The 15671-nt window shown below is 65.8% G+C and overlaps 1 protein-coding gene across 8 annotated transcripts in view; it reads right to left on the bottom strand.

Moving 5' to 3' along the window:
• The window catches only part of MKNK2 (MAPK interacting serine/threonine kinase 2), a 108196-nt gene extending 98818 nt beyond the window's left edge, over positions 1–9378 (bottom strand). For 3 of the 8 annotated variants that reach the window (XM_071451949.1, XM_071451953.1, XM_071451948.1), the window contains exons 1-14: positions 9247–9378; positions 8956–9143; positions 6979–7060; positions 6727–6828; positions 6507–6604; positions 5513–5592; positions 4993–5066; positions 4809–4913; positions 4415–4470; positions 4018–4113; positions 2359–2553; positions 2103–2267; positions 1958–2001; positions 614–691 (exon numbers count right to left, since the gene is read on the bottom strand). In XM_071451949.1, coding sequence (XP_071308050.1) covers positions 614–691; positions 1958–2001; positions 2103–2267; positions 2359–2553; positions 4018–4113; positions 4415–4470; positions 4809–4913; positions 4993–5066; positions 5513–5592; positions 6507–6604; positions 6727–6828; positions 6979–7060; positions 8956–9003 — 1223 coding nt within the window. In that variant the 5' untranslated portion in view covers positions 9004–9143; positions 9247–9378. Of the gene's footprint in view, positions 1–613; positions 692–1053; positions 1721–1957; positions 2002–2102; positions 2268–2358; positions 2554–4017; positions 4114–4414; positions 4471–4808; positions 4914–4992; positions 5067–5512; positions 5593–6506; positions 6605–6726; positions 6829–6978; positions 7061–8955; positions 9221–9246 lie in introns of those variants that run through there. The other 5 variants (XM_071451952.1, XM_071451951.1, XM_071451950.1 and 2 more) reach the window with 3 other exon arrangements.
• Positions 9379–15671: the final 6293 nt, after the last annotated feature.

Genomic DNA, 15671 nt, shown 5'->3' with positions numbered 1-15671 from the left:
CCCAAGCAGTGCCTGTGGCAGGGAGCAGGGGGTGTCAGAGGGATCTGGAGGCTGGTCTGGCCCTGAGCTCCCCTGGACAGACCCAGAAACCAACCAAGGGCCTCGCCCCAACTCAGCATCCCGAGTCCTTCCCCCACTGAAGCAAACTCCAAGGAAAGGACAACACCATGCATGGCTGAACACACGTGAGCAGAGATGCACGTGCATGACCACCCACACCAGCTCTCCCTGCTGAACACTCTGCTGCTCTGACCCCAAACCTTCCAGCCCCACATCCCGAGCTGTCCTCAGGCTGCTCCCCCGTGCCCTGGCCTTTGGGTGCTGCCACCAGCCTGACTGCTCACCCACTGGCACCCCTGGGGCATTGGGCACCCTCTGTGCCCCCTGACCCTCCTGCCACGGCAGCCTCGGGGCCAGCCTGAAGCCATGGCAGGTCTCACTGTCCTGCAGCAGGTCCTGATGCTCTGTAAGGGGGTCCTTGCTTTGCACAGAGCACACAATTCCCAGAGAGTGTTTCTGGCTGCTCTGGCCACCCTGAACACCTCATCCCCCATGCACCTCCCCCAGGGGCACAGCCACCAGCCCTTCCAAAACCCGGGGTGCAACACCTGACCTGGCACAAGAGCACCCATGCATGCCCAGGGAGCCGCCAGCCGGAGCGTGGGAGGAAAGGAAGACATCTCTCTGTGCCCTGTAGAGAAGCACAGCTGGCAGTTTAAAACCAACAGTAATTAAAAAGGGAAAAAAAAAAAGGGCAAAAAGAAAAGAGGTGAATAGCTTATTCTGGAAGCAGGATGCCGAGGAGAGAAGGTGGGCTGGGCACTGCTCCCTTGCTGGCACCGTCTCTCCCCAGCCCGAGCTGATCCCTGCACTGTGTCCCCCTGGAGCTGAGCTGGGGACACCCCCAAGAACAGGACACAGGGGCTCCCCACACCTCCCACAGCTGGGAGGTGCCTCCCAGACCCCTAGGAAGGGGTTTTTGTGGGATCTACCCCAACAAGGAGAGAAACCTGCAGCTCCGAGGGGAGGGACGAGGTTAAAACACAACTCCCGTTGTTGAAAATGCGACCGAGGGTCTTTTGTTCACAGTATGAAATGAGCTGAAATCGTCAAAGCAGCCGCGGATACAAAGAGTCCTTTGGTGTCAGGGAGGGGGAAAATGTCAGAGGAGAAACCAAGAGCTGGGAAACAAAAGTCCGTGTGTCTGTCAGATGTCCTTGAGTGTGCCCTGGGTGAAGCAACCTCACACTTGATTTTATACCTTAAAAAAAAAAAAGATCTTAAACCCTCCCACCCCCAGACCTACAAGATCAGCAAAACCTTGGAAACCAGCCACAGGGACGAGTCCTGATCTTGTCACTAGCCAGAAACGGTGGGGTCAGGGAGGGAAAGGGGAAGAAAGAAAGGAGGAGAAGGGGGGACATGGGGTACAGCAGGTGTGAGGGGCACCACTCAGGCTTGGTCGGCCACCAGGACCAGCGGGGCCACCAGGTGCTGCCCAGAGGCCACTGCCTTGGCCAGGCTGCTCTTCTGCCGCCGCTTGGCCAGCTTGGACTCAGAGGGGGGGGAGAGCTGCATGGCCCGTGAGGTAGCTTTGATGATGATGGGTCGTGCTTCCTCCTCCGCCTCTTCCTCCTCGTCCTCGTCATGCCGTGTCAGCTGGCGGTTGACAGCGATGGCCTCAGCAGCAAAGGAGGTGAGCTCTTTGGCACTGCTGTTCCTGCAGGGGAGGCACGGGCTCAGGGGGGTGTGGGGGGCTGGAGGGAGGTTGGGATCAAATATCCAGGTGTCCCTCCTCACGTGCTGGCCATGCCAGACTGCTCAGACACCAAAAATCAAACCCCAAGTGGCAGGGCTGCCCAGACACAGAGTGGTGGCAGAGCCCCCAAAAAGCAGAAGGAACAGACAGTAGTGCTGAGGAGTGGAGTCAGGATTCAGGGGGCTGGAGCCCACTCACCTCTGCAGGATGATGGGGGTTGGCAGGGTATTGTCCGGGGCACACTGCAACAAAATGCAGCCAGTCAGAGCCAGGGTAGTGCAGACAGATGTTCCCCACCCCGGATTTTGGGAGCAGAGAGTGGGGAGGGGACATCAACACTCACCCCCTGCACCCAGGGGTGCTCCAGGACCTGGGCTGCGCTGAGCCGCTTCTTGGCATCTCTCACCAGCAGCTTGGAAATGAGGTCTTTGGCTCCAAAGGAGATGTGTGCCCAGTCCTTGTCAGGAAACTCGTACTTCCCCTCCTGGATGCTCTCAAAGAGCATGTTCTGAGCAAGGGGAGAAAGAACAAGGCCTCAGCCAGGAGCGCTGCAGCCAAACTGGGGGTGGGTTTGGGCGCTGCTGGGGTGCCCCACTCACCTGGCAGGTGTGGCACGCCTCACCCCGGTCCCAGCCACAGTCAGAGCCACAGTGGCCCACAAAGGGGGGGTACCCACTGAGCATGATGTACAGGATGACACCCAGGCTCCACAGGTCACAGCGCTTGTCGTAGATTGAGGCTTCCTCGTTGAAGGCTTCCACCACCTCTGGGGCCATGTACTCGGCTGAGCCACACTGTGGGGACAGACAGGGTGAGCCCCGGGGGTGGGGACAGACAGGGCAGGGTGAGCCCCAGGGGTGGGGACAGACAGGGCAGGGGGTGAGCCCCAGGGGTGGGGACAGACATGGGTGAGCCCCAGGGTGGGGACAGACAGGGCAGGGGGTGAGCCCCAGGGGTGGGGACAGACAGGGCAGGGTGAGCCCCGGGGCTGGGGACAGACAGGGCAGGGTGAGCCCCAAGGGTGGGGACAGACAGGGCAGGGGGGACTGGGAGGGTCCTGCCAGATCTCCGGGGCTGCACCTCTGAATGGAAGGTGCTCCCCAGGTTTGCTCCTGCCACATCGCCCTGCTGGGTTTCCCACCGCAGAGGATGCCACAGACCCGCCTCTCTGGGGTCACCCAGCAGCAGCTGCCACCCCGAAGGAAAAAAAAAAAAAAGCCTAAAGGGTGCAACCCCCACGGTGCAGCACAGCCGGACCCACAGGACCCACAGCATTGTCACCACCCAACCGGCTCGGCGGGACAGCCCCAGCGCCTGGGAGCGGCCGCGGGACACGGTGGGACGAGCCTGCTGTGCCTGCTCCTGCTCCCCGGGCCGGCACGGGCGGAGCCGCCGCGCAGGATCCGGGGCGGGAGGAGTTAACCCTGTGCAGGGAGAGGCAGAGCCAGCGGCCCCATTCCCCTATCGCTCCAGGGACTCTGGGGCTTTCCAGCACATGACCCGCAGCCCACACAGGCCCCGTGACCAGGGCAGAAAAGAGCTGCAGCCAGCAGATAATCGCCCCGTAACGAGAGAGGCCTCCAGACGAGGGGCCGGCCCCAGCAGCTGATGCCACCGCAGGAAAACAACCCCCCCAGGCCGAGCCTGGCTGAGAATGGGCAAACTCGGGACACCCCAGGACCTCGGATCCGCCCCGGGAGGAGGCGGACGCGGAGGAAGGAGGGGGCTGGGGTGTCCTGGCTGTTGTGCGCCCCGCACGGGCTCGGCTCCGCCCTCCCCGGCACGTTCGCACCCCAGAATCCGGGGTGCAGGGCGATACCCCGCAGGGGGCACCTGCGGCTGGCGATAAGGGCAGCGCGGCTTTCTGCGGGAGATGGCATCTGCGCGACACGGGGACACCCGGCAGCTCTCGGGCTGCCCACCCCGCGCCGCACAGCCTCGGCCCCTCTCCCTCGCCCACGAGCCGGGGAACCGCGGCCCCCCAGCCCGGTGCTGACCCAGTTCTCCCGGCAGGCTCGGCGAGCGCTCGGGCTGTTGCTAAGGCTCACGGCAGCCCGGGCGCTGCGCCAGCCCCCGGCCCCCCCGCGTTATGTAACCGCATCTCGCCTGCCACGGCAGGGGGGGGACGGGGGACGCGCTGCATCAGCGACAGCAGCGACGAGCAGGGGGGTGTCCGTGCAGAGCCCTGCTCCTGGAGGCTGCAGGGCAGCTGGGGGGTGCCCGGGGACCCCACAATGGAGGGGGCCTCGCACGCTTACCGGGGTGAGCAGCTCCGGAGTGGAGATAGGGGAGCAGTCGCCGTTCAGTTTGATGCCACTTCCCAGGTCAAAGTCGCAGATCTTCACTGGGGAGACCTGGGGAGAGAGGGGGAGTGGTCGGTGACCCCCCCTGGCATCCTGCAGGAACCACAGCCGGCAGCCCCCGGGGACCACAGCCGTGTTTTCAGGCCACAGCTGCTCAATGCCAGGTTGTGTCATGCTTCACACCACGCTGTGCTGTGGCATATGGGAGGGGGGTGTGTGTCCCTGGCAGGACCTGGCGTGTGTGTGTGTCCCTGGCAGGACCCTCCTGCACCCCCCACCTGAGCAATCACCCCACTGTGCCCACCCCCCCAGGCAGCACACCCTGCACCCACCCTGGCTGCTCCCCGCTCACCTGGTCTGGGCTCTCACACAGGATATTTTCTGGTTTCAGATCCCTGTGTGCAATCCCTGGGGGCAAAAGAGCCAATGAGGGTAAAAATCCCCCTCCTACAAGAACTGCTATAGTGTAAAGTCTGGGGGTGGCACAGGGACCCCTCCCTCCCCACCCCAAATCACTGCCTGCGCCCTGGCAAAAGGCAAAATTTGCTGCTGGCCCCAAATCCCAACCAAACTGGAGGAACAGGATCTGCACCACAAAAAGCCTTGTGATGCAGCTGGGCCTGACCCTGCGTGCTGGGACGGGCACTGTCCCCTGGGCAGGAGGATGGGGGGAGGCAGTGACACCCCCGGGAGGGCCCAGCGCACCCCAGGGTGTCCTCGGTGGCACCTGGGGCGTCCCAGCTCACCTTTGTTGTGCAGAAAGTGCAGGGCGCTGGCGATATCCTGCACCACCACGCTGGCCTCCAGCTCGTTGAAGTGGCGTCTCCGGTGGATGTGGGTCAGGATGGAGCCTGTGGCCAGGTGAGAGCAGAGCTGGGGTTCGTGGGGGTCCTGCTGCCCCAGCTCCCCCCACCCTGGGGCTGCACTCACCTCCCCTCATCTTCTCAAACACCAGGTAAAACCTCTCCTCCTCCTCGAAGAACTCAATCAGCTCCAGCACATTTCTGCAGGGACCATGGCATCAGTCCAGCATCCCCCCAAACACCTCCTGGGGTCCCCCCCCCAGCCCCATCCAGCACAGGACCCCGGGAGGGATGTGGGATGGGAAAACTGGGCTTGCAGTGATTGAAACCACACGGCCAGGGCCCCCCTGGCCGAATTCCAGGAGGGAGAGGGGCTTGCAGCGCCCGGCTCGCTCCTCCCTAATTGCTCCCAGCCCCTCCTGGCCCGCCCCACACACAGCAGGGGCTCGGCTCGGCTCCAACTTGGCCACCGAGGCCCTGCCGTCACGGCAAACCACCGAATGTCCCCTGGGGATGCTCCACCGCGGCCAGCGGGGTCAGGGGCAGGGAGCGTGGGGCAGAGGGCGGGCTGGCTGTGACCCATGGGCGTCCCAATCATCAGCTCCCAGCCCACTGCCGGTGCCCACCGTGGGGGATGCCCCCCGTACCTGTGTCCCTGGCACTGATAGAGCATCTCCACCTCCCGGAAAACCCTGCTCCGGATGTGTCCCAGGCGCTTTTCGATGATCTGGGAGGCAAAGAGGAGGAGGCTGAGCGCTGCCAGGGAGGGGCGGGGGCACCGCTGCCCCTCGGGCGCGGGGAGCCGCGGGGCCGGGCGGGGCTCCGGAGCAGAACAGGCTGTTCCCGGCGCCGGTGCCAAGCGGTAGCGGCCGTGCCAAGCCGCTCCCTCCGGGGCCGGGGCCAGCAGAGCTCCGTGTGACGCTGGAGCAGCGAAGGGCCCTATGCCCCACTGGGTGCTGGCACGGCGGGGCTCGCTGCCCGTGCCAAGGGCGGACAGGGGGACACCCCACGCGGTGGGGAGGGCAGATGGATGGGTGCTGTCACTGCCCTTTGGGGCACACAGAGCACTCCAGCAGCACAGCCCTCCCTGCTGCCTCGGCTTCTCCTCTGGGGCACCCAAAGGCCCCCACGGAGCGATGGGGGAGGCAAAGCTCCCCTGGCATTTGGCTGCTTTTTGACACAGGGCTCATCCCAGAGCCCCTCTGCCATGGCTCAGAATCTGTGGGGTGCAGGGCCATGGGACCACCATGCTGACCCCAAAAGCTCACGCCAACCTCCTCCAGCACCCGCATGAGAGAGACCTTCCTGGAGTGAACAGGAGATGACCATCCTACCAGCACCACCCTGCCCCAAGTCCCCAGACACATCCCGAGTGTTCATTTAGTCTCTGGCCTGCCCTCATTGAGAGAGAGAGGAGTGTGGCTGAGGGGGGTCACCGAGGAGCCCGAGCTGGGTGGTGGCAGAGGTCGATGTGCCACCACCACAGCCCAGCACTGCTGCATCCCCACCCCTCTCCCTTCCCTCCAGCCCATAGAACTGCAGTCCTGGGCCAGCACAGGATGGTCCTGGGAGCTGGGAGAGCCCCAGGAGTGGAGGGCAGAATGGAAACTGAGGTAGAGGGTGGGAGGAGGGCAGCTTTACCTTCACCGCGTACTCCTTGTTGGTGATGAGGTTCACGCAGGACTGGACTCTGGCGTGGGCCCCTTCTCCCAGCACCTCCTCCTGCAGCTGGTAAACATCTGCCAGGGGAGAGGTCACCTGAGCTGCTGGCCCCACTGCACACAGCCTGGGGACACCAGGAGGGCCCAGCCCTGCCCCAGGCCAAGGGCAGCCCCTGGGGTCCCTGAGCAGCCCCACTCACCTTCGAACCTGCCAGAGAAGCTGTCGGTGGCTCTGCAGCGCTTCTTCTTCTTGTTCCTTTTCTTGGCATCAGGGATGTCGATGGGTTGACTTGAAGGCATGTCTGTGCCAGAGCAAAGCCAGCAGTGTCAGCCATCCCTGTCCACCCCCAGCTCCCCCAGCACGGCCAGGGCTGCCCCCAAAGCCCTCAGGGCCCAGATCCCAGGGGCAGGGTGGGAGAGGCCGCGCTGGGAGGGAGCCCCTGGCGACTCACCGGGACGGGGCGGGCACTCGAAGTTGAAGACGGGCTCCAGGTGGTTGGACTGGTCGAACTCCAGGTCGAAAGGGTTTTGCCCCTGTGGGAGCCAAGAGCAGGAGTGAGGTGGCAGCTGCTGGATCAGCCACCACCAGCTGCCACCCTGAGCCCAGTATGCTCCAGCAGCTCCTGGGACACATTCTGCTCACTACCCCATGGTGCAGGTCACCAGCCCATGGTGGGACACGGCAGAGCTCCAGAGGATGAGGAGGAAGGCTTTGACCACATCTCCTGATGGGGATGGTGCTGCAGGGTCACTCCTCCAGCCAGCCTCAGGCCAGCACATGGGGGATGATGAGAGGGACCGCAGCCGCCCACACCAACCCAACCCCAAATCTCCACCCAAACCTGAACCACAGTGAGGTAGGAGGGGGAGGAAGAGAAGTCACAGGGCAAGAGAGGCTCCAGAGCCACCCCTCCATGTCCTCCCAGCTCCCTGCAAGGTCACAGAGGCCAGAGCCTGCTCCATGGACATCGTGTTCACTGGGCTGCAGGACACCCCCGACCCGGCAGGATCAGGCCTCACTCCAAACCCTTCTGCACCCTGGGATCCATGGAGGGCATGGGCATGGACCTGCTCCTTCCCCCATGCTGAACCCCAGTGGCACCCAAAGGGACATGGGGACCCTCTGCTTCCTGCTCCCCTGAGCCACCCGTGGGATGGGGCAGTGCTAGGGGCAAAAGGGCCCCCTCCTCCCCAGGATTATGAAATCTGTTTGGGTGGAGGTGGCAGCTCCAGCGGCGTTCCCAAACCCGCCCGGTGCCCGGGCCGGCTGCCAGCCCCAGCACGGCCAGCCCCGGCCACCGGCAGAAACACCCAGAAGGCGCCTGTTTACTGCAGCCCTGGGGGGGCCGGGGGTCCCCAGGGGAACGGGGGGCAGGATCACCCCCCCACCAACCACCACTTTGGATCTCCGGGACCAAAACTCTCCCGTGCTGCATTTTCCCAGCTCTCTTCCCCCTCAAAACCTGGATTTGGGGAGCGCAGCATCGCCCCGCAGCTGCTGCCCCCCCGGGACGAGCCCCGGCAGGATGGGGGGGTCGGGGCCTCCGGGCGAGGCACGAGGTGTACGGGAGGGCAGGGGAAGCACAGGGGGGGCAATAGGGGGCCAGGGGGCCCTGCCAGCTGCCGCAGCACTGCCACACAAAGGTCTGGGGGATGGGAGGCTGCGCACGGGCTCCATCAGCACAGCCGAGGTGTCCCCCCCGCCTCCATCCCCAGCCACCGCGGGGGGACACAAACCCCGGCCAGAGGCCGCCCGAGCGGGAGCGGGGGTCACCACCAGGAGGGGGCGGGTTAGGGGGACCCTCCCGCACCCCGGAGCTGGAGAGAAACCGAACAAAGAACCCCCCAAGCCACAGCCAGGAGGCGGCTCGGGAAGGGGGGAAGCGAAGGGAGCGGGGCCACAGGGACCCCCCGCACCCCCCGAGGTGACAGCGGCAGGTGGGACAGGGGGGGTGACGGGCCCGGGTTTGGGGTGCCCAGGGCATCCCGGGGCGGGCGCGATCGAGCCTCGCACGGTCCAACCGGGCCGGGTCTGGGGAACCCTGAAACCACCCCCACATCGCAGCCGGACCAGGACGAGGGGGTGCAGCTGGGCGGGGGGAAAGTGCAGCCAAGGCACCCACGGGGGATCCCCGCGGGAGCTGCAGCATCCCAGCGCCCACCCGAGGCATGGGGGGAGACACTGAGCCAACCCCCGGCAGCACCGCGACCTCCGGCACGGGGGGACAGGGGGGTCCCCCCGCACGGTTTGGGGGCAGCGCCCCCGGAGCTCCTCAGTTTGGGGGTTTCGGGGGTGGGGCAGGAAGCGGCCGGGCCCCCTCCGTTGCCGGGCAGGGGAGGCAGCGATGCGGGCGCAGCCCTGCCCTGCCGGCAGCCCGGCCCCGGAGCCCCCCAGAGCATCCCGGTGGGGGCGGGGAGCGGCCCCTTACCTTGAAGGAGCGGTGGAATCCCGGGATCTCTGATTTCTTCTGCACCATCTTGCTGCGGGGGGGGGGCGGGGGGCGGCGTTGCTGGGAGAAATGAGGGGGGGGCGGCAAAATAAAAAAAAAGGGGATGAGGGGGGGAGGGAGGCGGAGGGACGGGCAGAGCCGGAGGGGAGTCCGGGGGTGGCCGAGACCTGCGGGGAGATGAGGGGGGGGGGGGGGGGGGGGGGTCAGGCGGTTGCGGCCCCCCCGGATCCTGCCCGGTTCCGCCCCCGAGCCCCCCGGGCCGGCGCTCACCGGCGCGGCCCCGCAGAGCCGCCGCTGCTGGTGGTACCGCAGCCCGCACCGCCGCCCGCTCCGCTCCGCGCCGCTCCGCCGCCGCCGGGGGGGGGACGCGCCGCCCCCGCCCCCGCCGCCTTTATAGGCACGGCCGCGGCCCCGCCCCGCCCCGCCCCCGGGCCGCCGACACCCCCCCGGCCGCCCCGGGACGGGGACACCCCGCCGGGGACACGAGCGGCCACCCCGGGCACACAAACACCCCCGGCCAGGGTCACAGAACCCCCCCGACACTCCCCGGGGACACAAACACCCCTCCCGGGCACTCAGCGGGACACAATCGTACCCCCCCCCTCCGAGAACACAGTGCTCCCCCCCCACACCCGGGCACACAAACAAACAACCCCCCCCGGGACACCCCAGAGCCCCGGGCACAGGGACGGCAACAGCTCCCCCGCCCCCCGGACACAAACACCCCCCCGGACACGCAAACAGCCCCCCCCGGACACCCCAATTCCTCCTGGAGACACAAAGACCCCCCCGGGCACTCACTGGGGAAACAGCCTCCCTAAGGGGGACACCCCAAACGCCCCCCAGGACCACCCACACCCCCTCTCGGGCACCCACGCGGGACCTCACCCCCCCGGATTCCATCTGGGGACACCGCACCCCCCTCGGGTACCCCCCTCGCTGCACCGGGGCAGCCTCTGTGCTGCTCCGGGGACCGGGACCCCCCCCGGCACCCTCCTGTGCTGTGGGGGAGGCTGGGGACACTCCTTGGAAGGGTCCCTGCACCCCCATACCTGGCACCCCCTGTGCTGCACCCCTTTGCCACCCCCCCTGTGCTGCCCACAGGCACAGGGGCACCCCCAGTCCCCCCCAGATTGCACTCACTGAGGGTGCAGGGGTGGGGGAGGGCAACCCCCGCATCCTTCAGACCCCCCTGCACTATTTTAGGGGACAATGCCCCCCCTCAAGGCACCTCAATTCCCCCCTCCCCCTTCAGAAACGCTGGGCACAGGGATGGGGACAGGGACACCTCTTGGGGACCCCCCTGCACCGGGACAAGGACACTCTGGATCTGTGTTCAGGACCTGGTGGCAGGGGAGGGGGGGGGCCCCTGAGCCCCCCAGCCCACTCAGGTCACGAGTGGGGCAGAGCTCAGCCCGGCCTGCACCGGCGGGGGGGCAGAGCAGGGGTCACGTCCCTCTGTCCCCAGTGGCTGTGGGGAGCAGGGTCGGGAGCAGGACCCCCCTCCCGGCGCGGTGACCCCGTGGGAGCCCCTCCCCACGCGTGTGTGCGACTGTCCTGTCCCGTCCTGTCCCGTCCTGTCCCCCCCGCGCCGTGTGACGCCAGCGGGGGCTCGGAGCAGACGCGCTCGGTGCGCGCAGCGGCTGCGCCGGGGCCGACGGCTGCGGCACCGCGGTGACTTCACCGCCCGCCCCGCGCATTGGCTGCGCCCGCCGCCGCCACGGCACCCCGGACCCCCCGTCACCGCCACGGCACCCCGGAGCCCCCGTCACCGACACCAGCACCCCCAGACCCCTTTGTCACAACCATCGACAGCCCCGGACCCCCCCGTCACCGACACCTCCGGAGCCCCCTGCCTCTACCACGGCACCCCCGGAGCCCCCCGTCACCGCCACGGCACCCCGTCACAACCATCGGCACCCCCGGACTCCCGTGTGACAGCCACAGCACCCCCAGAGCCCCCGGCACCGACACCGGCACCGCCGGACCCCCCCCGACACCGACACCGGCACCCCTGACCGCCCTGTCTCCATCACGGCAGCCCCGGATCCCCCCCCGGGCACTGTCACCGGCACCCCCCGGAGCCCCCCCAACACTCTCGGCACCCCTGGAACCCCCGGCGCCGCCATCGCCACCCCTGGACCCCCGCCATTATTGCCATCGGCACCTCCAGCCCCCCCTCGTCACTGCCACCGGCACCCCCGGCCCTTCCCATCACTATCGGTACCCCCGGACCCGGCCCCCGGCCACTATCGGCACCTCCAGACCCCCCTCGCCACCATCATGGGCACCCCCGGATCCCCCCTCGCCCATATCGCCCCCCCTGGACGCTCCTCACTGTCACGGCACTCCCAGGCCCCCCCTCAGCCATTGGAACCCCTGGAACCCCCCCCCTATTGGCACCCCCGGAACCCCCCCACGGCCATCCCTACGCTCAGACCCCCCCTCACTGCTATCAACACCCTTGGACCCTTCCCCTCTCCATCGGCACCCCCGGACCCCCCCTCGCCGCCATCGGCACCCCCAGAGCCCCCTCAGCCATCGGCACCACCACCCCCCATTGCCGCAGCTCCCGGCCCCGCTCTGCCCCCCCCCTCCTCTCCCCCGCTGCAGGGGCTGTTTGGGGGAATGTGCATCGCCCCAAATCCCGGTGCTGACCGACGTGGGGTCCCCAGGGTGGGCTCCTGGCCCCCGCCTCCAAACCTGCCACATTCCTGCTTTTCCGGGCCCTCATGGCTCCTCCTGCGTCCCTCACACCGGCCTGGCCCTGCCCGGGCCTTTGTTTGTTGGTGCAGCTCATGAGGGCTCCCCCGTTAATCCGGATTGGGGGGTGAGTGGTGGTGCCCCCACTGCTGGGGGGTCCTCAGGGGGACAGGGACGGTCTCTTCCCCTGCTGGGGCTCCTGAGGAGCCACACATCCCCAGATCAGGCCCGCCACCATGGGCATGGAGCCGGGAGTGACAGGGCAGCACAGCCGGGCCCACAGCCCTGGGGACACCAGGGGTGCCTGGCGTGGGGGGACACCCAGGGCCCGGCTGGGGGCTCACCCAGGGCCCGGCTGGGGGCTCACCCAGGGCCCGGCTGGGGGCTCACCCAACCCCGGGGGTTCCCTGTAAGCTGGGGCAGTGGCAGCGTGTTCACCGTGTGTGCCACGTGCTGGCTGCATGTCACGTTACCTGCATGTCCCCTGTGTGTCCCCTGTGTGTCCCCCGCTTGTCCCCTGCGTGTCCCCACATGTCACTGTGCCCTCTGTGCACGCCTGGTGTGTGCTCAGTGCCCACCCCTGCTCCCCGTGTGGCCCTGGTGTGACCTTGGCGTGTTTGCCCCCTGTGCTGGTCACACACCCTCAGTGCACACTCAAGGGGAGGTTTCCAGCCCCGTGTGGCAACAGGGACACCGGGACAGGCTCCTCTTCCCAAGGCTCCCCTTCTGCGTGCTGGTCCCTGTGGAATTGGCTGCCAGGGAATGTGCACAAAAGCACACACGTGTGTGCAAGGCCAGAGCATGGCCAGGGGGTGTTTGCATGAGCACACACACACACCTACATGTGACGAGGTGTTGTTTTGTGCCTGCATGTGTCCATCCCTGTGCACCACCCGTGTTTCCCCCACAGGACCAGGGCTCTCCCTCTCCTGCTGGGCACAGGGTGCAGCCAAAATCCCCAAAATACCCCCCTGGGCCCAGCCTGCCCCCAGGTCCCTGCACTGGTGGCTCCTGCTGTGGGGACACACGTGCCTGTGGACCCTGGAAAGGGCCAGCACTGGCAGCTCACAGAGCACAACTCAGGCCTTCCTAATGTTTTTTTCAGAGAAACACAAATTTCGATACATCTGAGCCCCCTCTCTGCTCCTGATCACATCCAGTGCCCCAGGGGTGCCAAGAGCAGCGAATTCCCCATGTCCCAGTTCTGCCCAGGACCATGGTGAGCCCCCTGCTATGTCCCCACGGTGTCACCTGTCCCCGCACCAGGACCCACCATCTTGTGGGTCTCCAGGAGCTGTTGGAGCCCCACACTCCAAGACGGGCCGAGGGAAAACAGGAAAGTGAGCGGGGCTGTGCCGGAAGGCGGCTATTGTTGGCCAGGAGCAGAGGGAGGGCAGGGGCCGGAGGCATCGCGGCCACCCTGTCACCCGCTGTGCCCTGAGCCACTCAGGGGTGGCTGCCCACCCCCCTGGATGTGCCCCAGCGTGGGCAGGCGCTGCTCGGGGCTGTGCAGGGCTTCCCCTCCCACCCCACTGCTCTGCCTTGGAAGGAAAATAAATAAAACTCTTTTTTTTTTTTTTTTTTTTTTTTTTTTTTTTTTTTTTTTTTTTTTCCGTGTGTGTTACTTCCCCGGCCCAAGGAGGGCCCAGCTTCCCGGCCCTGGAAGCAGGAGGATTTGGAACCCTGGCTGTGAGTCAAATGAAAAAATCCTGCAAAAAACCTGGAATTTCCTGCTGGGCAGAAATCGGAGGTTTGACACTCCTGGCGCTGGGGTGGGACAGGAGGGATGGGAGGGACACGGGGACAGGAGGGACACAGGGGACACCCCTCCCCCATGCCCAGGGCACACACGGGCTCATGGCCAGGCTGGTTCCTGTGCTGGTGGATCCTCCATTTCCCCCTCACCTTGAAGCCGCTGGGAAGTTTTGGCAGCTCCTGCCAGGCCTCCAGTGCACCCCAAGTCCCCCCCTGGCACCCTGGGGCTCTCCCAGGGACACGGCCCTGATCCCTCAGTCCCCATCTGCTGCAGGGACAGGGCTGGGGTGAGCCCTGCTTGGCTTTACCCCCCCATTTCAGGGCTGCCTCCTGCCCAGGAGCCCCCAGCAGAGCTGCCCAGAGTGTCCCAGGGGACAGCAGGGGGACAGGCAGAGTGAGAGGGGTCACAAGCAGGGGGATGGTGGTGGTGTTCCTCAGTTTCCCCAGCTGGAAGAGGTGCCATAAGGGGAGAGAGTAGCTGGAGCCCAGCATGGAAGCTGCAGGGGAGTGTGTTCTGAGGGAGGGTACAAACACACCTGGGGTGGTTTCACCCCCAAAAAGTCCTTCAAGGGAGGTGCCAGCTCAGTGGGAACATCCTCCCTCCCCTAGCCCCCAGTCCCTGACACCCCACACCAGCCAAAACCCAGGGGACAAGGACATGGAGGTGGTGGGATTGGGATGGGGCTTGGCCCAGGGAAGATGGAGCAAATCGCCCAGGAGGGAAATCTCTGCAGCCCCCAAAAGAAGGAGCAGGAGCTGCAGGAGCTTTTGGGGCTGGTGGGAGAAGGGCAGGAACAGGGCTCCTGCTGTGCCACAGTGGGAGTCCTGTCTTAGCAGAGAGCAGCAAATGGGAAAAGCATTTCCAGGAGGACTTCAAACACCCCGGGCTCTTTTCACCTTCCTCCACCCTCCCAATTCCCTGGGAAGGGGGAAGTCTGCAGCAGCAGCCCTGACCCCCTGCAGCTGGGTCACTCTGGGGAAGCCCAGGGACGTGGCAGGAAGAGGTGCAGGCTGGCACGTTGCACATTTTCTTAGAAGGAGCAGAAAAACTCCCAAACCATCAAAAAATTCCCCCCTGCTTCCTTGGAAAGGGCACTGAAACCACAGCAGGGCCTGTACACCCTGTTACACCCTGTGAGTGCTGGCAGCCTCTGAGGTTAGCAGGGATTTGTTCACCAGGACCAAAAACGATCCTGGGGCCCCTTCTCCTGGTGAGGAGGGAGCTGCCATCCCCGTGGGGCCCGAGCAGCAGGTGCCCTGGGTATCAGTGTCACCAGGGATGGGACATGTCCTCCTGGCTCCAGCATTTTCCCAGAAGCATTCCAGGTCCTGCCCATGTTCCTGGAGCTGCTGGCTCCCGGCCTGGCCTGTGCCATACAAGGCAGAGGGAGCACGTGCCATGCTGGTGACTGTTCCCTTGTCCCACAACGGCTGTCACCTCCTCCATGGAGCCCAAAACTGGAGCTGAGCAAACCCAGGGCCCTGCCTGGGAGGAGGAGGGCACGGATCAGGGCTGGGGGGGTGCCAGGGACCCTGGGGAATCTGGCTCCAGAGGCATCAGCTGTCCAGGGAACACAGAACAAACAAAAAGCACATTTCAGAGCTTGGAAAGCATCCACTGCCTGTGCAGGGATGAGGGACAGAGGCACTGCCAGGGTCTGGGGGGCTGAGTGTGACAGCAGAGCTGTGCAGGGACATGTCCTGTGCCACCTGTGCTCCTGTTTCCCCAACTCAAAAGGTGCATGAATGAGGCAGCACCTCCTGGGGATGGGAACACAGTCCATGTGTCCCCTGCTGTCTCTGGGACAGTGCCCAGGGCTGGAGGAGCAGGGCCAGGCAGTGTAAGGACATCTTTCTGTCACAGCACAGCCCCAGCAATGCTGCCCAGGGAGGTGGTGGCAGGTGGGGACACCCTTGTCCTCACCCAGCAGGACATGGCTCTGGCACAGACCCCACAGACACACAGCCACAGGTGCCATAGGAGCCCCTGGTCCCCCTTGGCTGCTTTCCAAGGGTCCCTGCAAAGGCTGCCCCCACTTCCCAGCTTCCCACTCTAAGCAAACCCTGATGGGACTCGTGATGGATGTGAGCAACCCTTCCACCAACCCAGCAATGGTCTGGACTGGGATCCAGCAGGGGAAAAGGCCAGAGCCAGGCCGAGAAGTCCAGGAAACCCAGGAGGAGCAGAGTGCCCCAGGGAGCATCGATGCTTGTGAGTTCAGAACCTTGTGTGGGAT

Source organism: Agelaius tricolor, unplaced genomic scaffold (assembly GCF_023055355.1).
Source record: "Agelaius tricolor isolate 1412-34295 unplaced genomic scaffold, bAgeTri1.0.p SCAF_33, whole genome shotgun sequence".
Lineage (NCBI taxonomy): Eukaryota > Metazoa > Chordata > Aves > Passeriformes > Icteridae > Agelaius > Agelaius tricolor.
The sequence above is the reverse complement of the archived record's forward strand: the minus strand, read 5'-3'. Positions and strand labels throughout refer to the sequence as shown.